The 23035-nt window shown below is 33.5% G+C and overlaps 3 protein-coding genes across 3 annotated transcripts; 2 read left to right on the top strand and 1 right to left on the bottom strand.

Moving 5' to 3' along the window:
* Positions 1-2986: 2986 nt before the first annotated feature.
* On the top strand, positions 2987-5322 carry LOC115238286 (protein O-mannosyl-transferase TMTC4-like; the record flags this gene model as incomplete). The annotated part of the gene is made up of 3 exons (XM_029811972.1): positions 2987-3214; positions 3292-3471; positions 4015-5322. Coding segments are annotated over 3 exons (867 nt in total), but the record flags the coding sequence as incomplete, so codon positions are not given.
* A 1656-nt stretch (positions 5323-6978) lies between these two features.
* LOC115238289 (protein O-mannosyl-transferase TMTC4-like) lies at positions 6979-9795 on the top strand. Its single transcript, XM_029811974.1, has 6 exons — positions 6979-7242; positions 7335-7442; positions 7716-7857; positions 7934-8048; positions 9373-9555; positions 9647-9795. Exons 1-6 carry the CDS (start codon positions 7055-7057, stop codon positions 9781-9783), a joined length of 873 nt encoding a protein of 290 aa, XP_029667834.1. The 5' UTR covers positions 6979-7054; the 3' UTR covers positions 9784-9795.
* Positions 9784-11847, bottom strand: LOC115238288 (snRNA-activating protein complex subunit 3). Its single transcript, XM_029811973.1, has 5 exons — positions 11482-11847; positions 11159-11351; positions 10652-10930; positions 10314-10552; positions 9784-10142 (listed from the first exon to the last, which is right to left on the bottom strand). The coding sequence occupies exons 1-5, from the start codon at positions 11676-11678 to the stop codon at positions 9857-9859; spliced, it is 1194 nt and encodes a 397-aa protein (XP_029667833.1). The 5' UTR covers positions 11679-11847; the 3' UTR covers positions 9784-9856.
* Positions 11848-23035: the final 11188 nt, after the last annotated feature.

The following is a 23035-nucleotide window of genomic DNA, read 5'->3' as shown; positions in this document are numbered from 1 at the left end:
CATAAAATATTAATAAATCTATAATATTTTCGTATTTTTGATTAAAACGGTTGATTGATGTATGTCCATGCTAGATCCATAATTGTGGATCTAGCACGGACATGCACCAATCGATCGTTTTACCATGGCACCGAAAAGAGGATCCGGCCACGTAGTTCCGCCGGCTCTAAAATGGATCTAATTAGCGCCACTGTACCGGCTAGAGAAAGCGTTACAGGAAAAACGGCGGCGTGGCCCCTCTCTATAGGTCTGTCCTTTATAGCTGAACTGGCTGCACTAGTTTAGGCCGGTATTCATAGTCAGTTCTTATTTTAAAACCGTCTTAAGTAATGTCTTAAGATGCTAATACGGCTCTGTGATTGGTTTAGGACATCTTAAGATTGTGCTTAAGACGGTCTTAAATATAAGAACTGACTATGAATACCGGCCTTAGAATCCTATATAATCAGAGAAGCGACATCGTTACCCCCTCCATGCTTCCCATGATCGCCATGTTGGTCTCGCAGCTGCCCATTTGTAATCTAAAACGTCTTAAAAATATCTCAGAGATATTTAAAATGTTTTTTTTTTAGAAAATAACATTACTTGGCGTCGGGACGCTACCGCATCGCTTGACAAATATACTTTTTTCTCACCTATGGTACGCCAATTGCGGTTAGTTTGCACGTAGGATTTACTACAGGATCAACATAGGGCGCGTTCCACTTAACGACCGCAACGCTCGTGAGCATCATCTGTCTTTGTTTAACTTTCGGTGAACAACAAAGATGAAATGATACCGCGAGCGGTCATTAAGTGGAACGGGCCCATGGCGGTCAGCCAATCAGCAAGCGGAACGCCATTGTCGCTTCTCTGATTATGGCCGTATTCCGATATTCACTGCCAGTACTGAAAATCTATAGTGTATGTGACGTAAACTATAGATTTTCAGTACTGGTAGTGAATATCCGAACACGGCCTATATAGGACTCTACACTAGTTCAGAGTTTATCTTTTTCTCTCCACATTGGAGGGAGAAAGATAAGCTCTGAACTAGTGCAGCCAGTTCAGCTATAAAGAACAGCCCATGTCTTTTGGCGAATTCGATTGGATGCACTAGTGCGCACTCTTTCAGTATTTAGTATTCGGTTGGCTTGCCCTGTATTGGTTCAGAATTTTATGTGTATTCGGTTGATAATGCACTAAAAATATGTGCTAGTGAAAACGTGTTTGACTGAACTGCATTATCCCAGTGCAGTGTTATTTGTACGTTTGGTTGAAATACATTGCACTAGTGCAGAAGACACTGAATTGCACTGAGATTTTCGACAATGCAGTTCAGTGCAAACGATTTTCCTAAACTTCCCCAAACGATTCCCAAATTATATAATATAAAATAATTAGAAAATATTTAATTTCTCTAACTCTACGGCGGTGATAACTCTCCTTAAGCCCGTATCAGACTACGCATTGAAGATTGAGATTAAAGATTGAAGATCAGAATTTGACCAAACAGGACAAAGAAAGTTTAGTCCCTTTTGTTCTGATTAGATAAATTCCAATCTTTAATCTTCAATCTTCAATTTTCAATGCGTAGTCTGATACGGGCTGCACCTTAGCCCCCACTCCTCAACACTCGGTCTAGATATACTATGTCTATGGGATTTACTCTTCCTTCATGATACCTACCCAACCCTGGCGGTCGTTAAGTGGAACGCGTCCTATGAATAGAGTTCAATGGTAGACATTTCGGAACGTAACCTAGATAATTGTGTAAACAAAAACAAGATGCATTAACTTTTATATTTATTGAGAATATTATGAAAAATAAAATAACAAATCACCTGCCAGGTATGTGTGACAGGGTGTATCTGAAATGATGCACTAAACTTTAGGAGCATATTCTAGAGGTCAAAATAAGACTTTTTCCTATGAACATTGGTCCGCAAATGAACCCTCCTCCGAGGGGACCCATGTTCATAAGAAAAAAAAAGTCTTATTTTGACCTCTAGAATACGCTCCTTAAAGTTTAGTGCATCATTTCAGGTCCGGTAAAGATTGTGCTAACGCTCGTGAGCGGGTAGAGCACAGTAAACTGAACAGAAAATTCCTGTAACATTTTTTTCTATAACGCTTAATAAAGGAGTTATTATTGAGTGAAGTAAGTATTGAGTGTATGTCAGATTATTGTGAGTGCCTTAAAAATCGTGGCGACCGTTACGAGGACCACCCTGTATATACACACAGGCTGTCTGGTAAAGATCGTGCCAACGCTCGTGAGCGTGTAGAGCACAGTAAACTGAACAGAAAAGTCCTGTATCATTTTGCGATTTTTGTAATAATTATTGAGAAATTAATTTAAAAAGATCAACCAATTCGCGTGACTATAAACGCGTGCCAAGAAAGAACGGCCCAGAGACATCCCAAAAGTTTGCTAGGCGCGCGAGGAAGTTTTGGGAGGAGCATTCTACAAATGACAACGATTACGTACGAGCGATATATAACGATGGATTCTCGTGTCCTAGCAACCACACATCAATGAGTTGTCCCTTTTTACTGCACGCTTATACTCACACGAATTGGTCGATTCTTTTAAATTAATTTCTCAATAATTATTACGAAAATTGCAAAATAGTAAAGGACTTTTCTGTTCAGTTTACTGTACTCTATCCGCTCACGAGTGTTGGCACGATTGTTACCAGACACCCTGTATATATATTATATAATATTATGATTTATTTTTGCTAAAAATAGAAAAGATATGTAGATTAATATTATATATGCATTTACTAATGCAAGAGCATACCAAAAAAAAAAAGAATTTTTAATTTATTTTATCAATTCATCAAACATGTGTTGTGGGATATTAGAAAAACTAATTTAGTTTAATGTATTTTTTGCAAGAAAACAAATTACATGATTTCTCTTTTCTGATATGATAAATATTGCTGCAATGAGGAAACAGTAACTTTAAGTACTTCAGTAATACATGTAATAATATTTTATTAAAAGTATACAAAAATTAATTTTATGTTCTTTTCATCTTTATAGATTACATTTCTGGTTACGACAAGATTTAATTTCACGAGATTATCACATACTAAATATAATATTACACAGTATGAATAGTTTGTTAACTTTTTTTGTATATAATCTAATTTTGGGACCAAAAGGACAGAATATCTCTTTTTATGCTGCAACTTTATTTGCAGTTCATCCAATTCATACAGAAGCTGTAAAAAATTCATATATATTTTCACTTATTTATATCTAAATTTATTATATTCTAATTTGTGTGCTTTTATATGCCAGGTATCTGGAATTGTAGGACGTGCTGAATTATTATGCACTTCATTTACATGGTTGTCAATTTTATTATACAATTGTGTAATATATGCAAAAAATTCACTTTATGCATGGACTGCTATGTCTGGTTCTGCTATTTGTATAACCATAGCAATGCTATGTAAAGAAACTGGAATTACTGCCATTGTGAGTGTTAAAATTACACTTTTGTGTAATTTGAATTTCTTTCAAAGTGTCTGATAATAATCGCCTCACCGGTAATGTGCAGGTAGAGCGGATTAAACCGAGTAGGAAAGTTCTCTACCGTTTTACGATCTTCGCAATAATTAATGAGAAATTAATTTAAAAAGATCGGCCAATTCGCGCGAGTATTACCGCGCTGTGAGAAAAGATGGCGTGATATGGGCGGCATTGATATGTGGTTGTTAGGACGCGAGAATCCATCGTTATGTATTGCTCGTACGTAACTATTGTCATTTGTAGAGTACTCCTCCCAAAACTTTGTCGCGCGCCTACTTTTGGGTTGTCTCTTCTCGCTGCGCGCTTATACTCGCGCGAATTGGTCGATCTTTTTAAATTAATTTCTTAATAATTATTACAAAAATCGCAAAATGGTAAAGGACTTTCCTGCTCGGTCTAATCCGCTCTATCTGCATATTACGGGTGGGGCGATTATTATCAGACACCCTGTATAACTATGTAAAACCCTGTATTATCTTTATCTTTCAGGGAATTTGTGCAGTATACGATATAGTTATAGTGAACAAGATATATCCAATTGATATAATTAAATTACTTTTGTTTAAGCATTCAAATAAAAATTTAAAGAATTTCGTTAATAACAATAATACAATATTACGACTTGTTATAATTGTTTTCATTGCAATAATACTTTTATTTCTAAGATTTAGTCTTATGGGGTTTTCTGTTCCCAAATTTCAACCAGTAGATAACCCAGCATCTTTTATGAAGAATATATTTTTTCGCATACTTAATTACAATTATATTTATTGCTTGAATATATGGTTACTTATATGTCCTATATGGCTGTGTTTTGATTGGTCAATGGGTTGTATATCTTTAATTACCGGCTATGACTACAGAATTCTTGTAGTTATTATTTTCTGGTTACTATTTGGAGCATTCATTATGTACACGTTTATTCATAAGGATAAAACTTCGAGGTAATTCCAAAATTTTTAGAAGTTTAAGATACATGTACATGATGAGAATGTGTGTGTGTGCATGCAAATGGTAAGAAATACATGTACAAGATGTATCCGAAAGAATGATACAAGCAAAATGGAGATGTGATTCTTCTTACAAATACAAGTCCAAAATATAGAATAAAATTTTTTCATATAAGGCTCCGTTTTCGAGAAAATCGACTTTGAAGATCCATCAATATGTATGCACTTGATTTAACGATAATCGGATCTTGCTATATACAATTATTTCTATTCATATTTATAAATAATGTCATGATTTAATGAGTCAAAGTAATGCACAACAAGTTTCAATAATTTACAAGAATATTTCAATAAATAAGATAACAAGATTTGTCATGAGAATACATGTATATTCATATATAACTGTTAAAATTACTACTTGGAACATATCATTGCAGATATTACTCTTCCATATTCCCTATATGTGTCCAAACATTTGTTTTACTATTGCACCAAAGCATTGATTTCAATAGTAAAGAAATCAGTATCAAGATCCTAGAGCTAAGGGGACAGGTGTTAGACTACCCAGCCTATAGCTTTGACTTTGCACCAAGTGATTTTCATCTCTTTGGATCATTGAAGAAGCACTTGGCTAAAAAACAATATGCAATTGATACCACAGTTCAGCACATAATATCTTGGGTTTAGGACCTTGATTTTTTCTCTGCTGAAATTGATATCTTGATGTATCAGTGGAGCAAATGTCTGGACACATATAGGAAATATATGGAAAAGTAATATATGCAGTGATATGTTACAGTTATATATGAACCTTAGAACCTTAGAACATATATAAATGGAAGGGGAATAGCAGGCTGAAAAGTGTCGGAAGGAAGTGAGAAAGAAATCGTAGTTGCCTCTCTCTTGGGAGTAACTACACATACAAGCATCGTGTCTGTAGTATACATACTTTTGTGTACACACACATGGCCGTGCATGCGCACTTTTGAGCAGAGTAACTCACAAGAAAGAGGCAACTATGATTTTCTTTCTTACTTCCTTCCGACATGTTTTTCTATCTGGAAACAAAGGCATTCCCCTTCCATTTATATATGTTCTAAGATATGAACACATGTATTCTCATGACAGATCTTGTTATCTTATTTATTGAATTGCCCTTGTATTTCATTAAATTACAAATTACTAAAAATGTAACTTTCTTTGTGACATATAAAGATCAGATTTTTATCAGATTTCTGCAAGCAGAAGATGTGAATTAGAGTATGAAATTCATTATCAGGTCAATAAATATTTATGACCAGGATGTTTTAAGCTGAAAAGAAGTATGCGTGTGATGCAACAAATCCATAGATGGCAGAACGGCACATCTTTGACTTTGAAAGATGTTGCATCACGCACATTTTTTTTCAGCTTAGCACGTTCTGACCATAAAAATTTATTAATCTAATTATGAATCTCACTCTAATTCACGCTTTCTGTTTGCAAAAATCTGATAAGTGCACGCACCTCTTATTTGGAATAATGTCCAATCACACCAGCCATTTCATTCGCTTGTCAGACTCTAACCAGTGGATAGAAGACAACGCTTGCTACTATTATTACTCTCCCCCATATAACAATATATGATCATGATTTCAAAATTATGCGCTCAGATTACGTATAATCAATTGTATTTTTATTATTGGAGCGCCTATATGTATATTAAACATATTTTCAACATCAATTTTCTAACAAAATTCTGTATGAAAAAATTGTATTCTATATTATTTTTATGAAGAATCAACTTCATTGTATCACGATTTTCGATATATGCTGTACATGTAAAACATTCGCGCGCGTAAATGTGTGCATATATACATATAATATATACAGAGTGATCGGAAAATTGCGACAAACTTAAAAAGGTAGTACTTAGATCTCGTTAAAATGTAGAACAACTTTTGTTAAATACTCCATGTTCGATAACATCTTAAGACGCTAAATATCGACCTACTTGTAACGAGATTAAAGATTAAAGGTCATTATTTTAGGCATTTATTCTATAGTAATACAAAAAAAAGATAAAATTTAAAAACAATTTTATTCTGATCTATCCTAATTTATCTAGACTTACAGAAATCAAACAATATTCAACAAGGCTAAAAACTGACCCTTAGTGCTTTAAGAAGGAATTGCCGAACATAGATTACTTAATAAAAGTTATTTTATTTAATGAGATCTATTATCTCTTTAAGTTTATCACAATTTTCCGGAATCATCCTATATGTACAGGTTGTTCACGAATGATGGGCTAGGGGAGATTTTCTCCAAAACTTGACGTTATACAAAAAAAGTTTCAGACAAAATTTATAGGATTTTTTGAGAGAGAAAAAAGTTGACATAATCTTGGATTTGAACTAAGGTCATGTAAAGGTCAACCTAGTTTTTTTTACATAGAAAACCCCAACTTTTTTATAGATTATATAAATCGTGAACATCTTGTACATAATATATGTACATATTGTTTGTTGATTACAATTGGCCTACACAAATTCTCTGCTCGATTCTTTTTTCCTAAGGCGGCATTGTTTGCATATATAATGCTTATTGTATTATTGTTCACACGTTCCTGGATGAGGAGTGGCCAATGGAGAAATGAAAAATTACTTTTCCAATCAGGATTAGATGTATGTCCTTTGAATGCAAAAGTACATTATAATATCGCAAAAAATGCTGCAGATGCAGGAGACCTTAATCTTGCCAAACTGGAATATCAAGAAGCCTTACAGTATATATATATATATATACATATAAAACATTAATTTTTTCAAAAAATTCAAAAAATTTATTAATTATATATTAATACTATTTATGCTGCAGATTAAACCCAAATTATACTCAAGCTATGAACAATCTTGGTAATTTACTAAGAGACGATGGACAACTTTTAAAAGCCATAAGTTTATTTAAACAAGCTATCAGTTTGCAGTAAGTTTAATGCTTCGCGTGACTTGGCGCGAGACATTACCATGTCTCTTGATTATTTGTCACATTATTTGAGATTTAAGATTAATGTATTCAATCATTAATTTTTTTTGTATTTATTTGTATTGCAAAGATTTTGTATATGAATTATATGTATATATAATTACAGAATTATTTGTATATATAATTTGGTATATATACATATATGTATGTGTATGTGCGTGCGTGAGTGAGTGTGTGTAGTAACACATACATACATAAGACTCTGAATTTTAGGAAAGATTTTGCAACAGCGTGGATGAATCTAGGAATAGTTCAATCATCATTGAAGCAATACAAGAAATCAGAAACCAGTTATTTTACAGCTCTACAGCACCGATCAAATTATCCAGATTGTTACTATAATCTAGGCATATTAGTGAGTGAAAAATATAATTTTAAGCTATCTTTGACTATTAAGTTATAAATAATCCGAAAAATTATTTTTTTTATAGTATCTGGAACAAATACAATATGATAAGGCACTGAAAGCTTGGATAAATGCAACCAAACAAAAACCTACACATAGACGAGCATGGACGAATATAATATTACTATTAGATGATTTAGGTTTGTGCATATCTTTAAACTAATGGAGTTCTTCATATATATATATATCCAGATAGCCAGGTCTGTCGAAAGCAAATCATGCCAAGTGCCTGCTGTCAACTGTTATTAACAAAAAGGATATAAATTTGGTACAGAAGTTGTTATTACAGATTAAATCGACAGATGCTGACAAAAACCAAGCAAAGCCTGCTCACAGAATTTGACAGCAGAAACCGAGGATTTGTTAACATGACTTGACGTCAGATTGGCGGCAGAAACTGAGCAAGATCTGCATGCGCTCAATCTGATGACAGATTGTCGGCAGAAATCAAGCAAGATCTGCGCGCGCGCGCAATCTGACGGCAAATTGGCAGTAGAAACCAAGCAGAATTTGCAGCTTTTAGCTATTTATATAATTTATTGAAATGGTATAGTTTATTCGCTTACCGCTATGCGATGCATTATTCACTTTCTATATCTATATTCAAGTTTTTGTCATAAGCTTATATAAAACCTGCAACATGCGGCTAATAACATTGTAATTATTTCTATCAGTTTAATTTTTGATATAATTCCCGTACAGGGAAATTCAGATATTGAACTGATTTTTGGAAAATCGGATAGATAAATGTCCGATTTTCACTTATTCGGACAATTTCTGTCCGAATAAGTGAGAATCGTTTGTAATTTAATTTATAAAATTAAATTATTTAAATTTTCCTATATAAATTACATTAATATTTGTTATTAATATTCTACATTTGTTATTAATACAAACGTCAGAAAATGACGTCCCATGAATATAACATATCGACTATTGACGTCATTTTCGGGTCTCATGAGACCATCTTAGGACGTCTAATTGATCATTTTGTGATCAAAATTTACCGTCATTTTTCTACTTGGGATTGAGACCCTTTAAATCCATTTAAATGTACCATTTTATATGAATGGCCAAAAGCTGCTGCAGATTCTGCTCAGTTTCTGCCGCTAATCTGATGTCAAATCATGTTAGCAGGTCCTGCTTGGTTTCTGCTGCCAATCTGCTGTCAGATTCTGTGAGCAGGCTCTTATGGCAGATAGTAACTCATACAGCACAGAACGTTGTAGCAACATTGCAACATTGTAGCAATATTGCGACAATGTTGCAAATGTTGCTGCAATGTTCTGTGCTGTATGAGAAGCCTAATGCGGACGCAACAGATGCCAAATTGCTAGCAAGAGCTGAGGAAATTTGTTGCCAACCTGCTGCATATTGCGCGCATTTTGCTTACTCGGACATATATATATATATGTATATTTTAAATATGTTGAAATATAATACATTCTAATGTAAAACTTTTAGGTAAGACAGAAGAAGCGTTAAGAATGGCAAATAAAGCTTTGCAATTTATCTCAGATCATGCTGCCATCTATTTCAACATTGCCAACATTTTAGGGAAAAAAGGAAAATATGAAGAAGCAGAAATCCAGTTTAAATTGGCAATATCGAAAAATCCTATAGATCCTATGATTTATGCAAATTTAGGTATAACAAGAAAACTTATTATTTAAAAACAAGTTATATAAAATTAATATTATTTGGCTAATGAAAATAAATTAATTAAAATTATATTTAGGTGTTTTATATCATCGTTGGAATAAATTAAATGCAGCAAAACAAATGTATAAGAAAGCATTACAGTTAAAGCCAGATTTATCTAGTGCCAAAGAAAATTTGCAGAGATTGTACACATTAGAGACATCAATAAAATAATTTTTTATGAAATTATTTGTTATATTTTCTAAATACATTTATAATATAAATAATTAAGAAATTGATAAAAACTTTACTCTCTAAATGTTGCTCTACGTTTTCTAACAAACATTAATTTTGGTATGTAAGGATAATTATATGCTTTAAAATTTCCAATTTTTTTACCATCAACATAATTATAAGACATAAAACATTTATGACAGAAATAACTTATGTCATGCGGTATCCTATTATGTTCTGTTACAATCCAGTGTACATTAAATATTCCACAATAAATACAGTTTTTCCCAGAGGCAGGTCTTATTCTTTCTATTCTTGGATAGGCAGATAATGATAATACATCATTCACAGTCACTAACCTATTAAAAATAATTGATAATTATTAAATAAAATGATATCAAGAGTACATGCAACTTTATGATTTATTTTTTGTTTTATTTGACACACTACTTTTTTTTTAGCAATATTAGAAATTAGCATTATTGAAAATTTAAAAAATATTTCTATAATATATGTATATTAAAAATCACCTGGCATCGGTCAATACAATCAAATGTTCACAACAACCCTGATGTTGATATACCCATGGAAAACCAAACCTTGCACATAGAGAATTTATTTGAGTGTTCATGGTTGCAACTTTAAATGGACCTATATTACGAGTTGCTGCCCATTTTAATATAACACTACTATAATCAACATTTGTTAATACGCTAGTATCATTATAAAATGTATCTTCAATGAAAAAGAATCCTGATTTATAGATATTCTATAATTATAAACAGAGAAATATACAGTTATTTTTATATATAATTTATACACAGAATATTATAAAACAGATAAAGCTTAAAATTTAAAAAATAGTTACTTTTGCCATTGATCCAAGCTTTTGACGATTTGGATTTTTACTAGCGTCTGTTGTAATTGATAGATCAGATTGACATATTATCTTTTGACGTAGTTCATAAAGAGTTTGACATCCTAGAATCGATATGACACTTTTAAGTTTAAGAACTGGGACATTGTTTGTCTTATACTTAAAAAAACGAGACTGGCTTTCAAATGGCTCATACACTCTACAATAAACTAAAAATTCTTCACACGGTATTACAGAATTCTTATTGGGCCATCTTGATTCATCATATTTCTGAAAAAACCATTTATTATCTTGATATAACATTAATGATAAAAAACAGATTTACTGTTTATAGCGTACATATATTAAGCAAAGTAGTGTAATGATCACAAAGTGTTCATAACCAAAATTTTAGTTTAATTTTGACAAAATTTAAAAAATTTTATAAACTCGACTTTTATATATTCCTTCTTTCTCGCTTTTTCTCTGTTCTTCATATACTTTCTTGTAATTACTAACAATTGGAATTCCATTTTGAATTTTCGGTTTTATTAAGGTTTCCTTAGATAATGTCTTTAACATTTTAATCGTTTCCAATGGAGTATTATTTAAGATCTTTTCAGATCTTTTCAGATCTTTTATTTTATTGTATTCCTGTTTTTCCTCTTCTTTCATATAGGCAGTTTCCATTAATAATGATAAATTATCAATACTGCAAAATTAATTCTAATTTAATATATAAAAGTATTTTTTCTTTAATTTTTATTTGTTAATAATAGGTAAATATATTAACTTAACTAATAAATATATTAATATTTACTATATATCGTAATGTGAAATACCTGCAATAATGTTTGATTAAATGAGTTCTTGCTTGTGAAAGGCTAACATCCATAAGTTGAAAAATCTTTTCCTCACTTTGTTCGTTTATATCATAACATAAATAAGACTTCAATAATTCACTATATTGCTGAAAATAATTTTTCAGACAAATCTTTGGTGATGCTTGACGATCATAAAGTTTATACATTTGATCCATTACTATCTTTACGAACAATTACTGGGATCAAAAAAAGTAAATTTGAAATTTGAGAAAATACTGCCAGACCAATTTCACCAAGTCCGGTTACACTGTGTTCCGATACTTCCGATTTCCGATTCCCCACTCGGGTGCACCCGATATTATAATATATGGCTGCGGTCGGAAAGACGCTAGAAATGCTTCGAAGCGTTTGATTGACCAATCAGGACAAAGAGAGTAAAAATTTCTTTATTCTAATTAGTTAATGCCATAGACATAGTATATCTAGACTGAGTGTTGAGGAGTGGGGGCCGATGCCCACGTAGAAAAGGACATACTTTGTTTCGTGCCACTTGCGTTCTCTCTCGCTCGCACGTAGCATGACGAAAGAGAGCGCTATGCTCTGTGCGAGCGAGAGAGAACGCAAGAGGCACGAAACAGAGTATGTCCTTTTCTACGTGGGCATCGGCTCCCACTCCTTTAATAAAGGCAAACGCTCGGTCTAGATATACTATGTCTATGGTTAATGCAATGCTTCGAAGCATTTCTAGCGTCTTCTCGACCGTAGCCTATGTCACGTATACTGCTGGGCTGTGTTCGAGAACATCACTCGTGTGCACCGAGCGTCGTTCTATCTTTGTTATTTGCTGAAAGTTGAACAAAGACAGAAGGACACTCGTGTGCACACGGGTGATGTTCTCGAACGCGGCCCTCTGTAATATCGGGTGCACCTGGGTGGGGAATCGGAACACAGCCTTATGCTCATATCAGACTACGCGTTGAAGATTGAGATTGAAGATTGAAGATTGAAATTTGACCAATCAGAACAAAGAAATTTTAGTTCTTTTTGTTCTGATTAGTCAAATTCCAATCTTTAAGGGTGCCATTACATGAAGCGCGGAAACGCGAATTAGCGTAACGTACAGTAATAATATAACACATATTAATGTGATATATATTATAGGTAAATTTAAATAATTTAATTTATAAAATTAAACATTTTATTTATATGGAAGTTAACTTCTGTTTTATATTTTAAGCCAGTGCTCGGAGATAGTTGCCCTTTTCGGGCCGATATGTGAGGCGACGCCTACGGTCCCCCCCACTACCGCTCGAAGCTCGACGGCCGAGCCGCCGATCGCGCGCGTGACGCTGCCCGCAGGAGCGTCTCATATATATTACTATAACGTATATAATATATTACTAATAGATAATATATAGATAAGACAATATAATAGATAATATATTACTAATAGACAAATTAATATGGTGGAACAAAGAATTTGTAGACCATCAAGCAGCACCTGGGCAGCTCCACTTTCAAATTCCAATCTTTAATCTTTATTTTTCAATCCATAGTCTTCAAACTTCAATCTCAATCTTCAATGCGTAGTCTGAAACGGGCTTTAGACAGGACCAAACATGTTTCAACACGTTAAGCCCGTATCAGACTACGCATTAAAAATGAAAGATTGAAGATTAAAGATTGGAATTTGACTAATCAGAACAAAAAAGATTAAAATTTCGTGTTCTGATTGGTCAAATTTCAATCTTGAATCTTGAATATCAATCTTCAATGCGTAGTCTGATACGGGCTTAAGACGATTTTAAATATGAAGCAATTAAGGAGCAATCGTTTTATGTTGGATAGACTTGCAGTAGACTACGGAAAATATGTTTTTCCAAGAAAATGATTGTTTTTTTTTGCTAATATATCATAAAAAGATTAATTATACAAATAGAGCGATCGCGAATATCATAATAGAGCAAGCGAGGTGCAATTATTCTACCAAAAAATCCAATGCGAAGCAATTAAGGAGCAATTGTTTTATGTTATATTATGTTAGAATATACTCGCCGTTGGCTTCTGAGCCATATAGTTCCGATAGGCGGCCGATAGGTGACAACGGCGTCGCTAGGGTGTGGTAGCGTTATAGTTAAATCACTAGACTTCCCTTTTTACTAATAAAATATTGCATAAAGCTTGAAAGAAGCAACTTGAGCTTTTGAAACAAATCTTTGACAGTCGACTTTATGCTGAAAACGAAAAAAAGTTAAAAAATTTTTAACTGTCCATTTATAGATCAGCGATATTGTAATGAGCACTGACGGATGGCGTGAGGATTCTCATCTTGCCAGGTCACGAAATTGGGAGAATTAAATACGCCATTTGGTGTGAATGTAGACTCATCTGTTCACAAGATACGGTCGGAAAATGAAGCGTTTCGCCGACACTGTGCGAGGAACCCTGTGCGTGTTTTATTAATGATTATCAAATTCTAAAAGTGCCGTGAATATCGAAGAAAAACTGAAATTAAAAAAATAAAAATACCTTCGCAAAAGTGGACGCGCTATAATATTTCGTCTCGTGCAAGAAGTTACTGTACATGTTGGTAATGGAATGGGTGCAACCCATTATTTCGTAAAATGTGTAAACACCACTAGGAAATAAATAGTATTATTTTTGGTATTAATATTTTCAATCGGACTTTATTTTAATTCCACTCCCTATACAGCACCGAAAGATTGCAGAAACGTTGCATAAACCTTGCATTGAAACATTGTAATATTGCATAGAAGTTGCAAAATGTTTCTGCAATATTACTGCAAGCTTGCGGCAATGTTGAAATGTCCGCCCTTAGAAATATTCCCAGATAGCCAAGTCTGTCGAAAGCAGATCATGCCAAGTACCTGCCCTGCTGAAAATGGTCGATTCAAACCGATTAAAACATAATCCGTTTTAATCGGTTTTAATCGGTTCAATCCGCGCCCGGATTAAAAAGTAATCGATTTTAATTCCGAACAAATTATAATCGGTTTTAATATCGCTTTCGCGGATTATTTTCAAACTAAAATCATTACATTCTAATTCATATTGTTGTTAATCCAAATATACACGAATAATCGAATGGATATTGTGGCTGCCGTAGGTCGTCACATTAAGCACAGTCCGCGATACATTATTTTTACCTATGGATTGACTATGATAAATTTCAATTCAATTGCATTAAAACAGGTTTAATTACAACTTATGAAATCATATAATTTCGGATTGAGGTAGATGTATATCACCCAACATTAACTCGCCTGAAGCATACTAATCGCCTGAAGTGTACTAAATTCGATTTGACTATTTTCAATCGGTTTTAATGCCGCATTTTCGGTGCAGAAATCCCGATCGATTCGGATTACATTTTTTTAAATCCGTTTTAATCGACCATTTTCGGCAGGGTGCTATCAACTATTGTTAGCAAAAAGGATACAAATTTGGTATAGAAGTTGTTATTACCGATTAAATCGACAGATTGGTGCCAAAAACAAAGCAGAGTATGCTCACAGAATCTGACAGCAGAAAACGAGCAGGATTTGCTAACATGACTTGACGTCAGATCGGTGGCAAAAACCGAGCAAGATCTGCGCGCGCGCAATCTGATGACAGATTGATAGCAAAAACCGCGCAGAATTTGCGCGCGTGCAATTTGACGGCAGATTGGTAGTAGAAATCGAGCAGGATCTGCTAACTTGATTTGACGTCAGATTGTCGGCAGAAACCAAGCAAGATCTGTGCGCGCGCAATCTGACGGCAAATTGGCATCAGAAACCGAGCAGAATTTGCAGCTTTTAGCCATTTATATAATTTATTGAAATAGTATAGTTTATTCGCTTACCGCTATGCAGCGCACTATTTACTTTCTATACCCGTATTCAAGTTCTTGTCATGAGCGTATATAAAGCCTGCAAAATGCGATTAATGACATTGTAATTATTTCTATCAGTTTAATTTCCGATACGATTCCCATAGAGGGGAATTCAGATATTAAACTGATTTTTGGAAAATCGGATATTTATCTATCCGATTTTCATTTACTCGGACAGCAATTTTCCGAATAAATAAAAATCGTTATTATCTATTTAGATATAAAAATTAAATTCCATATATAAATCTTTAATTTTATAAATTATATATTTATATGTTATTAATACAAATGTCAGAAAATGACGTCTCGTGCCATTTGGGATTGAGATCTTTTAAATTCATTTAAATGCACCATTTTATATGAATGGCCAAAAGCTGCAGATTCTGCTCGGTTTCTGCTACCAATCTCCCGTCAGATTGCGCGCATGCAGATCCTGCTCGGTTTTTGCCATCAATCTGACGTCAAATCATGTTAGCAGATCCTGCTCGGTTTCTGCTGCCAATCTGCTCTCAGATTCTGTGAGCAGGCTCTGCTGGCAGATCATTAGCCTAATGCGGACATAACAGATGCCAAATTGCTAGCAATAGCTGAGGAAATCTGTTGCCAATCTGCTGGCATATTACGCGCATTTTGCTTACTGGGTTACAATGTAAGATTACAGTAATGTTACGGTGCAATGTATTTGTAATATTGAAATGCGTTGCTATAAATATGCAGAACGCTTCAAATTTAATAGATAAACTTTGAGAATATATAAAGACATTCAAGAGAGATAAGAAAAAAAGATTGTAAATTTACGCAATTACAATGAGTTTTTTCTCGTCTCTGTCAAATGTCTTTATATATTCTCAAAGTTTATCTATTAAATTTAAAGCATTTTGCATATTAAAAAATTATTATCAAATTTTTTGTTTTATATAGAAATGGAAACTATTAAACAATTTTCTGTTATCTAATTAACATCGCTATTTTATAAATACTTTACAAGTTTAAAAAATTAATATTGATTAAATAATTTAATTCATAAAAGTTAAAATTTTATTTATGTAAATATCAAACTCTATTTTACATCTTAAGTAGACAATAAACAAATAATTTTAACTTTTTCGGACTTATTTGTCCGTTTTCTAAACGATCAGTTTAATATCTGAATTCCCTGTGTTGGGATCGTATCAGACAAATTATACTGATCAAAATAGTTATTATACCTTTAAACTTACTAGTCGCTCTTTGTAAGCTTTATATAACCATCGTGATTAAAACTTAAATGCGAGATAGACAACGCAACGTGCGCCGCATAGCGGTAAACAAACGAATTAGCGATTATCGAAAACTGTTTCTTGTAATGTTTTTGGAATGTGGCTATAACATTCTCATGAAATATTACAATTATATGTTCCAGTAATGTCTCAACAATATTACATTGCAACTTGCAAGATTGTAATATTGCTGCAATGTAATTGCAATGTTCTGTGCTGTATGGGTCTTGCACACCCAAAGCCGGACACTCCTCGACTTTAGTATATAAATCCGCACGCTATTGTCCCTGCTCCACGAGAGTGCCTTGATATGTTCTAACTTATACTCTTTCGACTCAATTCTTGGCTGTTTACTTTTTCGCCTCTCGAATCGAACTGAACTGCCTTTTCGCACGGTACGTATGTGTTATCCTGAGGTTTTGCTTTAAGCACCATCTTTCGCTCTTAATTTGTATTCCTACTTTAAACTGCCCGCTCCTTTGCTATTCTAATCTAACATTACGTATTTATATCAAAGTTGCCTACAAATGCGATGCACCGTGGATCGCGGTATATCAAGTGCATGAGCAACACGGCGTATACTATTTTGCGGATTTTCTTCAAATGCACGCAATGCTTCCTCATCGTCATTAACGTGACGACGTACTGGTACATCAACACGGTTTTGATGTTGTGCCAGAAGAAATCCTGTTTGTTTTCCTCGTCGGACACAATCCGTTATTGTTACTCTTGACAGATTCCGCTCACGATTAAGAAATCGCTCTGCGTAAATACGTTCCGCGGCACGAGCATTTTCTCCGGCCATCCCGTAACAGATAATCATATCTGTATACTATTCCGCCGTATAATTCATTATTAAAGCACTTTAATAACACGTAAATGAAACGTATACACTCACGCATACGTGTAAAAACGTGAGAAAAAGAAAACAATTGAAAATTGAAAACATTGTCCGTGCTGTTCTCGCAAAAGCATTTGAATCAAAAACTGCTGGTCGATGAAGGTTTAACAAGTGTCGATAAAAGTCGATAAATGTATGGGCAGGAGTAATAGTGAATAGAGCAGTAAATATTTTTGTGAATTAAAAAATCTTTTTTCCCGCACTGTCCTCGTAATGTATCTATTGACGGTTTTCAGATCGGCCCATATTTCCTTCCGCCACATCTCAATGGACAAACGTACGCGGAGTTCATTGAGGACAAGTTGCCGGAACTTTTGGAGGACGTTCCTCTTCGCGCGCGAGAAACGCTGATTTTTCAGCACGATGGAGCTCCCGCACATTATTCTCGTCGAGTACGAGAAATTTTAGACGCGTGTTTTCCGGACAAATGGATAGGTCGAGGTGGCCCAATCGTTTGGCCGGCACAGTCGCCAGATTTGAACGTGCTAGACTATTTTTTTTGAGGCTATGTAAAAGCTTCGGTCGAATACCATCGTGATGGTACCGAAGATAAGGTACACGAAGCTATTTTGGCGGCCTTTAATAGTATTACGCCGGACATGGCGCACCGTGCGACGCGATAAATAACTGGAAGAGCCGAACTCTGCTTACAAGCACGAGGAAGACACTTCGAACAGTTATTGCATTAAATTTTGAGAGTGAATTAGGCCTACTGGGGAAACCACTTAAAAAAACGCGCCAAGCTATCTACCTCAAGGTGGTGTGGAAACGATAGCGTTTCCTTGCCACAAAATAATTTTATTTTGGGAAGATATAAGTAGAACCATCTCAATCACAACACAACGATTACAAGTTGTAATCGTTACCTCATGTATCGAAATAAGATCTTATTTCGATACATGAGGTAAATAAGATATCTTATTTCGATACATGAAGCGGGAAACGTTTATTATTTTATACTAGCGGAAGCCTTATACTTTTTGATATGTGTATTCGAATATTCTTGTATGAACATTTGTTGCAGTCTTGACGAAGGAACCAAAAGAAACCGATAAAAAACGATTATATTGTTTTCTATAGTAATTGTAAATAATAAATTAACAAAAGCTTATAAGCGTAAATTCACACGATAGATTCTTTGTTTCTTTTTCATAAATATCTCATGTTCCGCATTCACAATTTTAATTTCTTATTGTGTTTTATCGTAGTTATGAATCCTACATTGATGAAGGACCGTAAACTCAAAATTGATTCTCGATCGTTTCTTTTTGTAAGTATATTATTGTAGCATCAAAAATTCTCTTATTTTTCTTATTGTTTCCTTTTCCATGAAACGTAAAAAAATAATTAAAAATCATAATAAAATAATAATAATAATAATATATTATTATTCAATAATTAATTCTTTTTGTAATTGTTAAGCAAGCATTTAATTAGCATTATTTATCTAAATCATTTAATAATTGTTATTAATGGCCACTCGCTGCTTGCGCGTACCCCGACTCTCGTCGCGGGGCCACCAAACTTTTCGTTGCCATGCGACACTGCGAAGCTTGCCGCTGGTACCTGGCATGCCTAGAGCGTACGTCCCACGGTCTAGCCGCGCGAAACGCGCGCTCATTCGCCAATCTTTTTTAATTAATATTTCAATAATTATTGCGAAAATTGCAAAATGGTACAGGACTTTTCTGTTCGGTTTACTGTGCTCTACTTGCTCACGAGCGTTGTCATGAAATTCGGACGCCATGGCCAAAATTCACGAATTACGGTTCGAATTGATTGATCACTCACCGTATTCACCAGATCTGGCCCCCAGCGACTTTTTTCTGTTTCCTAAGCTCAAAGTTTAGTTCGGAGGTCAGAGATTTTCATCGAACGAGGAGGTCATCACGTAGAAGCCTATTTTGCAGAGCAAGACACCAACTACTATTTGGATGGGTTAAAGAGATTGGAGCATCGCTGAAAAAAGTGTATCGAAGACCATTTTTTAAAAGGTGACCATGTTGAAAATAAAACTGAATTTAACCGAAAAAATACTTGTTTCTATGTTAGGCTCAAAACTTTTCAGTCTACCCTCGTATGTTTCAAAATTGTATGATAATAAATAATAACAATAGAGTAATAACTAACAGAGTGAACAAATATATATAGTACGTAAGACACGGACGCTTATTAGACTTTGCAACTTGTTGCTTTTTCAATATTGTATATATATCATTAGTGCGATAGAAAAACAAAGATATATAGCACAATTGCTAATTCTTGTCTGACAGTACCTTTTTCAGCAACCACAGTTTTATAGACCGACAAAAACGTTATCTTAATCTATCTTCGATTATGTCAATGTTGCTGTATAAGAACATCTGCTGCATAAGTGATAGCGTGAAAGTATTTATGAATAAAACTTATTTTAGTATAAATAAATAAGGTTCTAATCATTAAATATCTACAACTATTAGAATGGAGCAAATAAGAGCCACGGGAAGACGCTAAAAATTATGTGATTCTTTTTAAGTTAAAAAATGTTTATCAAATAAACGTTTCGGTCTTACACACACAACACATTGGGCCATCTTAAGTTGCGTACGGAAGAAAAAATACAATAAAAATAAGAATAGATATCAAAGAGCATGTAAATTATACGCGTTGAAAGAAGTGGATACATACTTTAAAATAAATCGACATATGAGTAATAATTGAATCCCAGAATCCAACCGCGAATCTCTAATTTGAAAGGGCCCCCCATCGATGTCAATCCGTTGGGACAGACAAAGCAGACGCGAAGTGTCACGCTCTATCATCACAATGCTAAGAAAAATGCATCGAACATTAATAAAACAAAATTGTTGAATAGGGAAAAGAACTCGAAGTCCGCGGTAACATCCGGAAAGCGTCGAAAACAAAACGCGCTTGTTACCGCGGTTACGAGATGAATGGTCGTTAATATAATAAATATGTTTGACAGAAGACAGCAACCCGTAACGTTTGGTAAACAAAACAAGAACATAAATAATATAAAACGGTAGCTTCAATTTTTTTTTCAAATTTTCTACTATTGGTAAATATACTAATTAAGGCTCCTGAGTACTCGCCGCGGCCATATTGGAATCGTGATGTCAAAGGCGAGAAAGACACGCTGAGAATTCTTGCGTGCCATTTTTAAATAAAAAGATATTTTGATGAAACAACACTACAGATCGCTTTAGTACACTTGTAAAATCGTCTGATAACTATGCTAAAAGCATAAATGCTTCGTATCACTCTCATTTTACGGCTGTTTATTAACTGTCAAGGGAAAAGCAATATGGCTGCGATGAGTACCTAGGAGCCTTAAGAAGTATTTTCACGAGCCGCTGAAACCGATCGTTTGAGCGACAAAGTCCCCTATTCATAGTCGGTTTTTATTTCAAAACTGTCTTAAGTAATGTCTTAAGATGCTAATACGGCTCTGTGATTGGCTTATGACATCTTAAGATTGTACTTAAGACGGTCTTAAATATAAGAACCGACTATGAATACGAGCCAAAAAGGATTACGTGACGACTTTTGTTGCTAAACACTACAGGAGTAACTTTTGTACATGAAAAAGGATAGAAGCAACAAAGTTAAAAGTTGAGAGACAGATATTATCGCGTTTTTTGTCTTTTATTAACATTTTTAATATTGATAGTGTTATAAACAGTTGTATGGCTTTCAGAAAAAATAAACCTATTATAATTGGATATTAAATTGTAATCAAATAATTCGAGAACGTGAAATCGAATTTCAAAATTATATCATTTTTGCTGTTATTGTAATACTGTTGACATTGTGTCAAACACAAAAGAAACGTTACTCTAAAAAGAAAATTTTAGTTTGCACCACTAAAAATCGTAATGAGCATAGATTTTACAAAGCTATTTTACCATATGTAAAGTTATAAAGTGCAAGATGCATGAATTATTTATAATTATTTATAATTATTTCTTTTTAGTTTTCTTTTTATTTTTATGATTAATCTTTAATGTTCTTTAGTTAGGCACTGCGCACAATAAAGAAAATATTAGAAATAAGAACAAAATATTAAATATTAGAAAAAGCAATTTGAAATTATTTTATTTCAAACAAGAAAACGGAATAGATTAATTATCTCTAATTTTTAATTCATTTTGCGTTAATCCATTCCGTTCTCTTGTTTAAAAATAATTCCGATTATTCTTCCTATATTTAATATTTATTCCTATTCCTAATATTTTATTTATTATGCTCAGGGCCCCTTATTCTGCAAGGTTATATGTTTTCGATACACACGATCAACATGGCAGCATCAGCGTTTCACACAGCATTTGAGCGGTAATGCTTTGTAGTTGAACATGTTCAAATTACAAAATCATAGCCGCTGGATTACGGGCGACAAATCTGTCGCTTCAATCGCTCGTTTTAGCGGCACGTGAAATTGTACTTTTAATATGATGATACAAAATGATAGAAAATTTGTCTATCATATCCGCTTATGATGATTTTGAATCCCTTATTTCACAATTGACTTATGAAATTTCGTAAATGTATTATATCATATATTATCACGTCTTTTATAAATTATTTTATAAGTAGGATTGTTATGAAAACATATTATAAGCAGTTTATCATAAAATATAATAATAAATATATGCGATGCAATATTTCCTATATTGAAATAACATCAACTTATTATACAAACATTCATATTCTACATGATTGAAAAGAATACCCAGACAGCACAAAACGTCCTCAGGATCATCCTGAATATGTCCAGGATGGTTCAGGATATTTGTAGGATGTTTTAAGATATTATTATAAATATATTTTATGAAAATTTAATATGCATACATGATTACTTTCGGTTATGTAGGCTATTTAATATAATTTAGAAATTTTAAGTATTGTAATAAGTATTAATGTCCTATAAATGTCCATTGGATAACTCCTGGATGTCTGTAGGATATCTGCCCTGTCTATTATATTGAATGTCCTTTGGATTTCCAGAGGACATATACATGTGCAATTAATTGTTAACATTAATTTCGTTTAATATTAATAATTGAATTTGATGCGCACATTTTCACATATTCAAAATTATTGTTTATTTAATATTTCATGAGAAATGTTACTATGCGCAACATTCCAAAAACTTTACAAAAAATAGTATTCAACCGCTAGTTCGTTTGTTTACCGCTATGCGACGCGCAAACTCGTATTTGAGATTTGGTCATGAGAATTATATAAAGCTTGCAAAGAGCAACTAACAGGAAATTAAAAATATAATTATTTTTTATCAGTTCAATTTTTCTGATGCAATCCCAACATAGGGAATTCAGATTCAGATATTGGATTGTTTTGAAAATATTACACGACTTAAACCCGGAAGCCAAACCTAAAATATTTATGTACAGCACGAAAACCTCAAATATTAAAGAACGTGAACTATTTTTAGTATTAGATTTTTAGTATTGGCAGTAAATAACAGAACGCAATCTTAATTTATATTTAAATTTTAGA

Source organism: Formica exsecta, unplaced genomic scaffold (assembly GCF_003651465.1).
Source record: "Formica exsecta isolate Colony F162 unplaced genomic scaffold, ASM365146v1 scaffold330, whole genome shotgun sequence".
In the NCBI taxonomy this organism is placed as follows: Eukaryota; Metazoa; Arthropoda; class Insecta; order Hymenoptera; family Formicidae; genus Formica; species Formica exsecta.
Note: the sequence above shows the minus strand (reverse complement) of the source record. Positions and strands in the feature narration are given on the sequence as shown.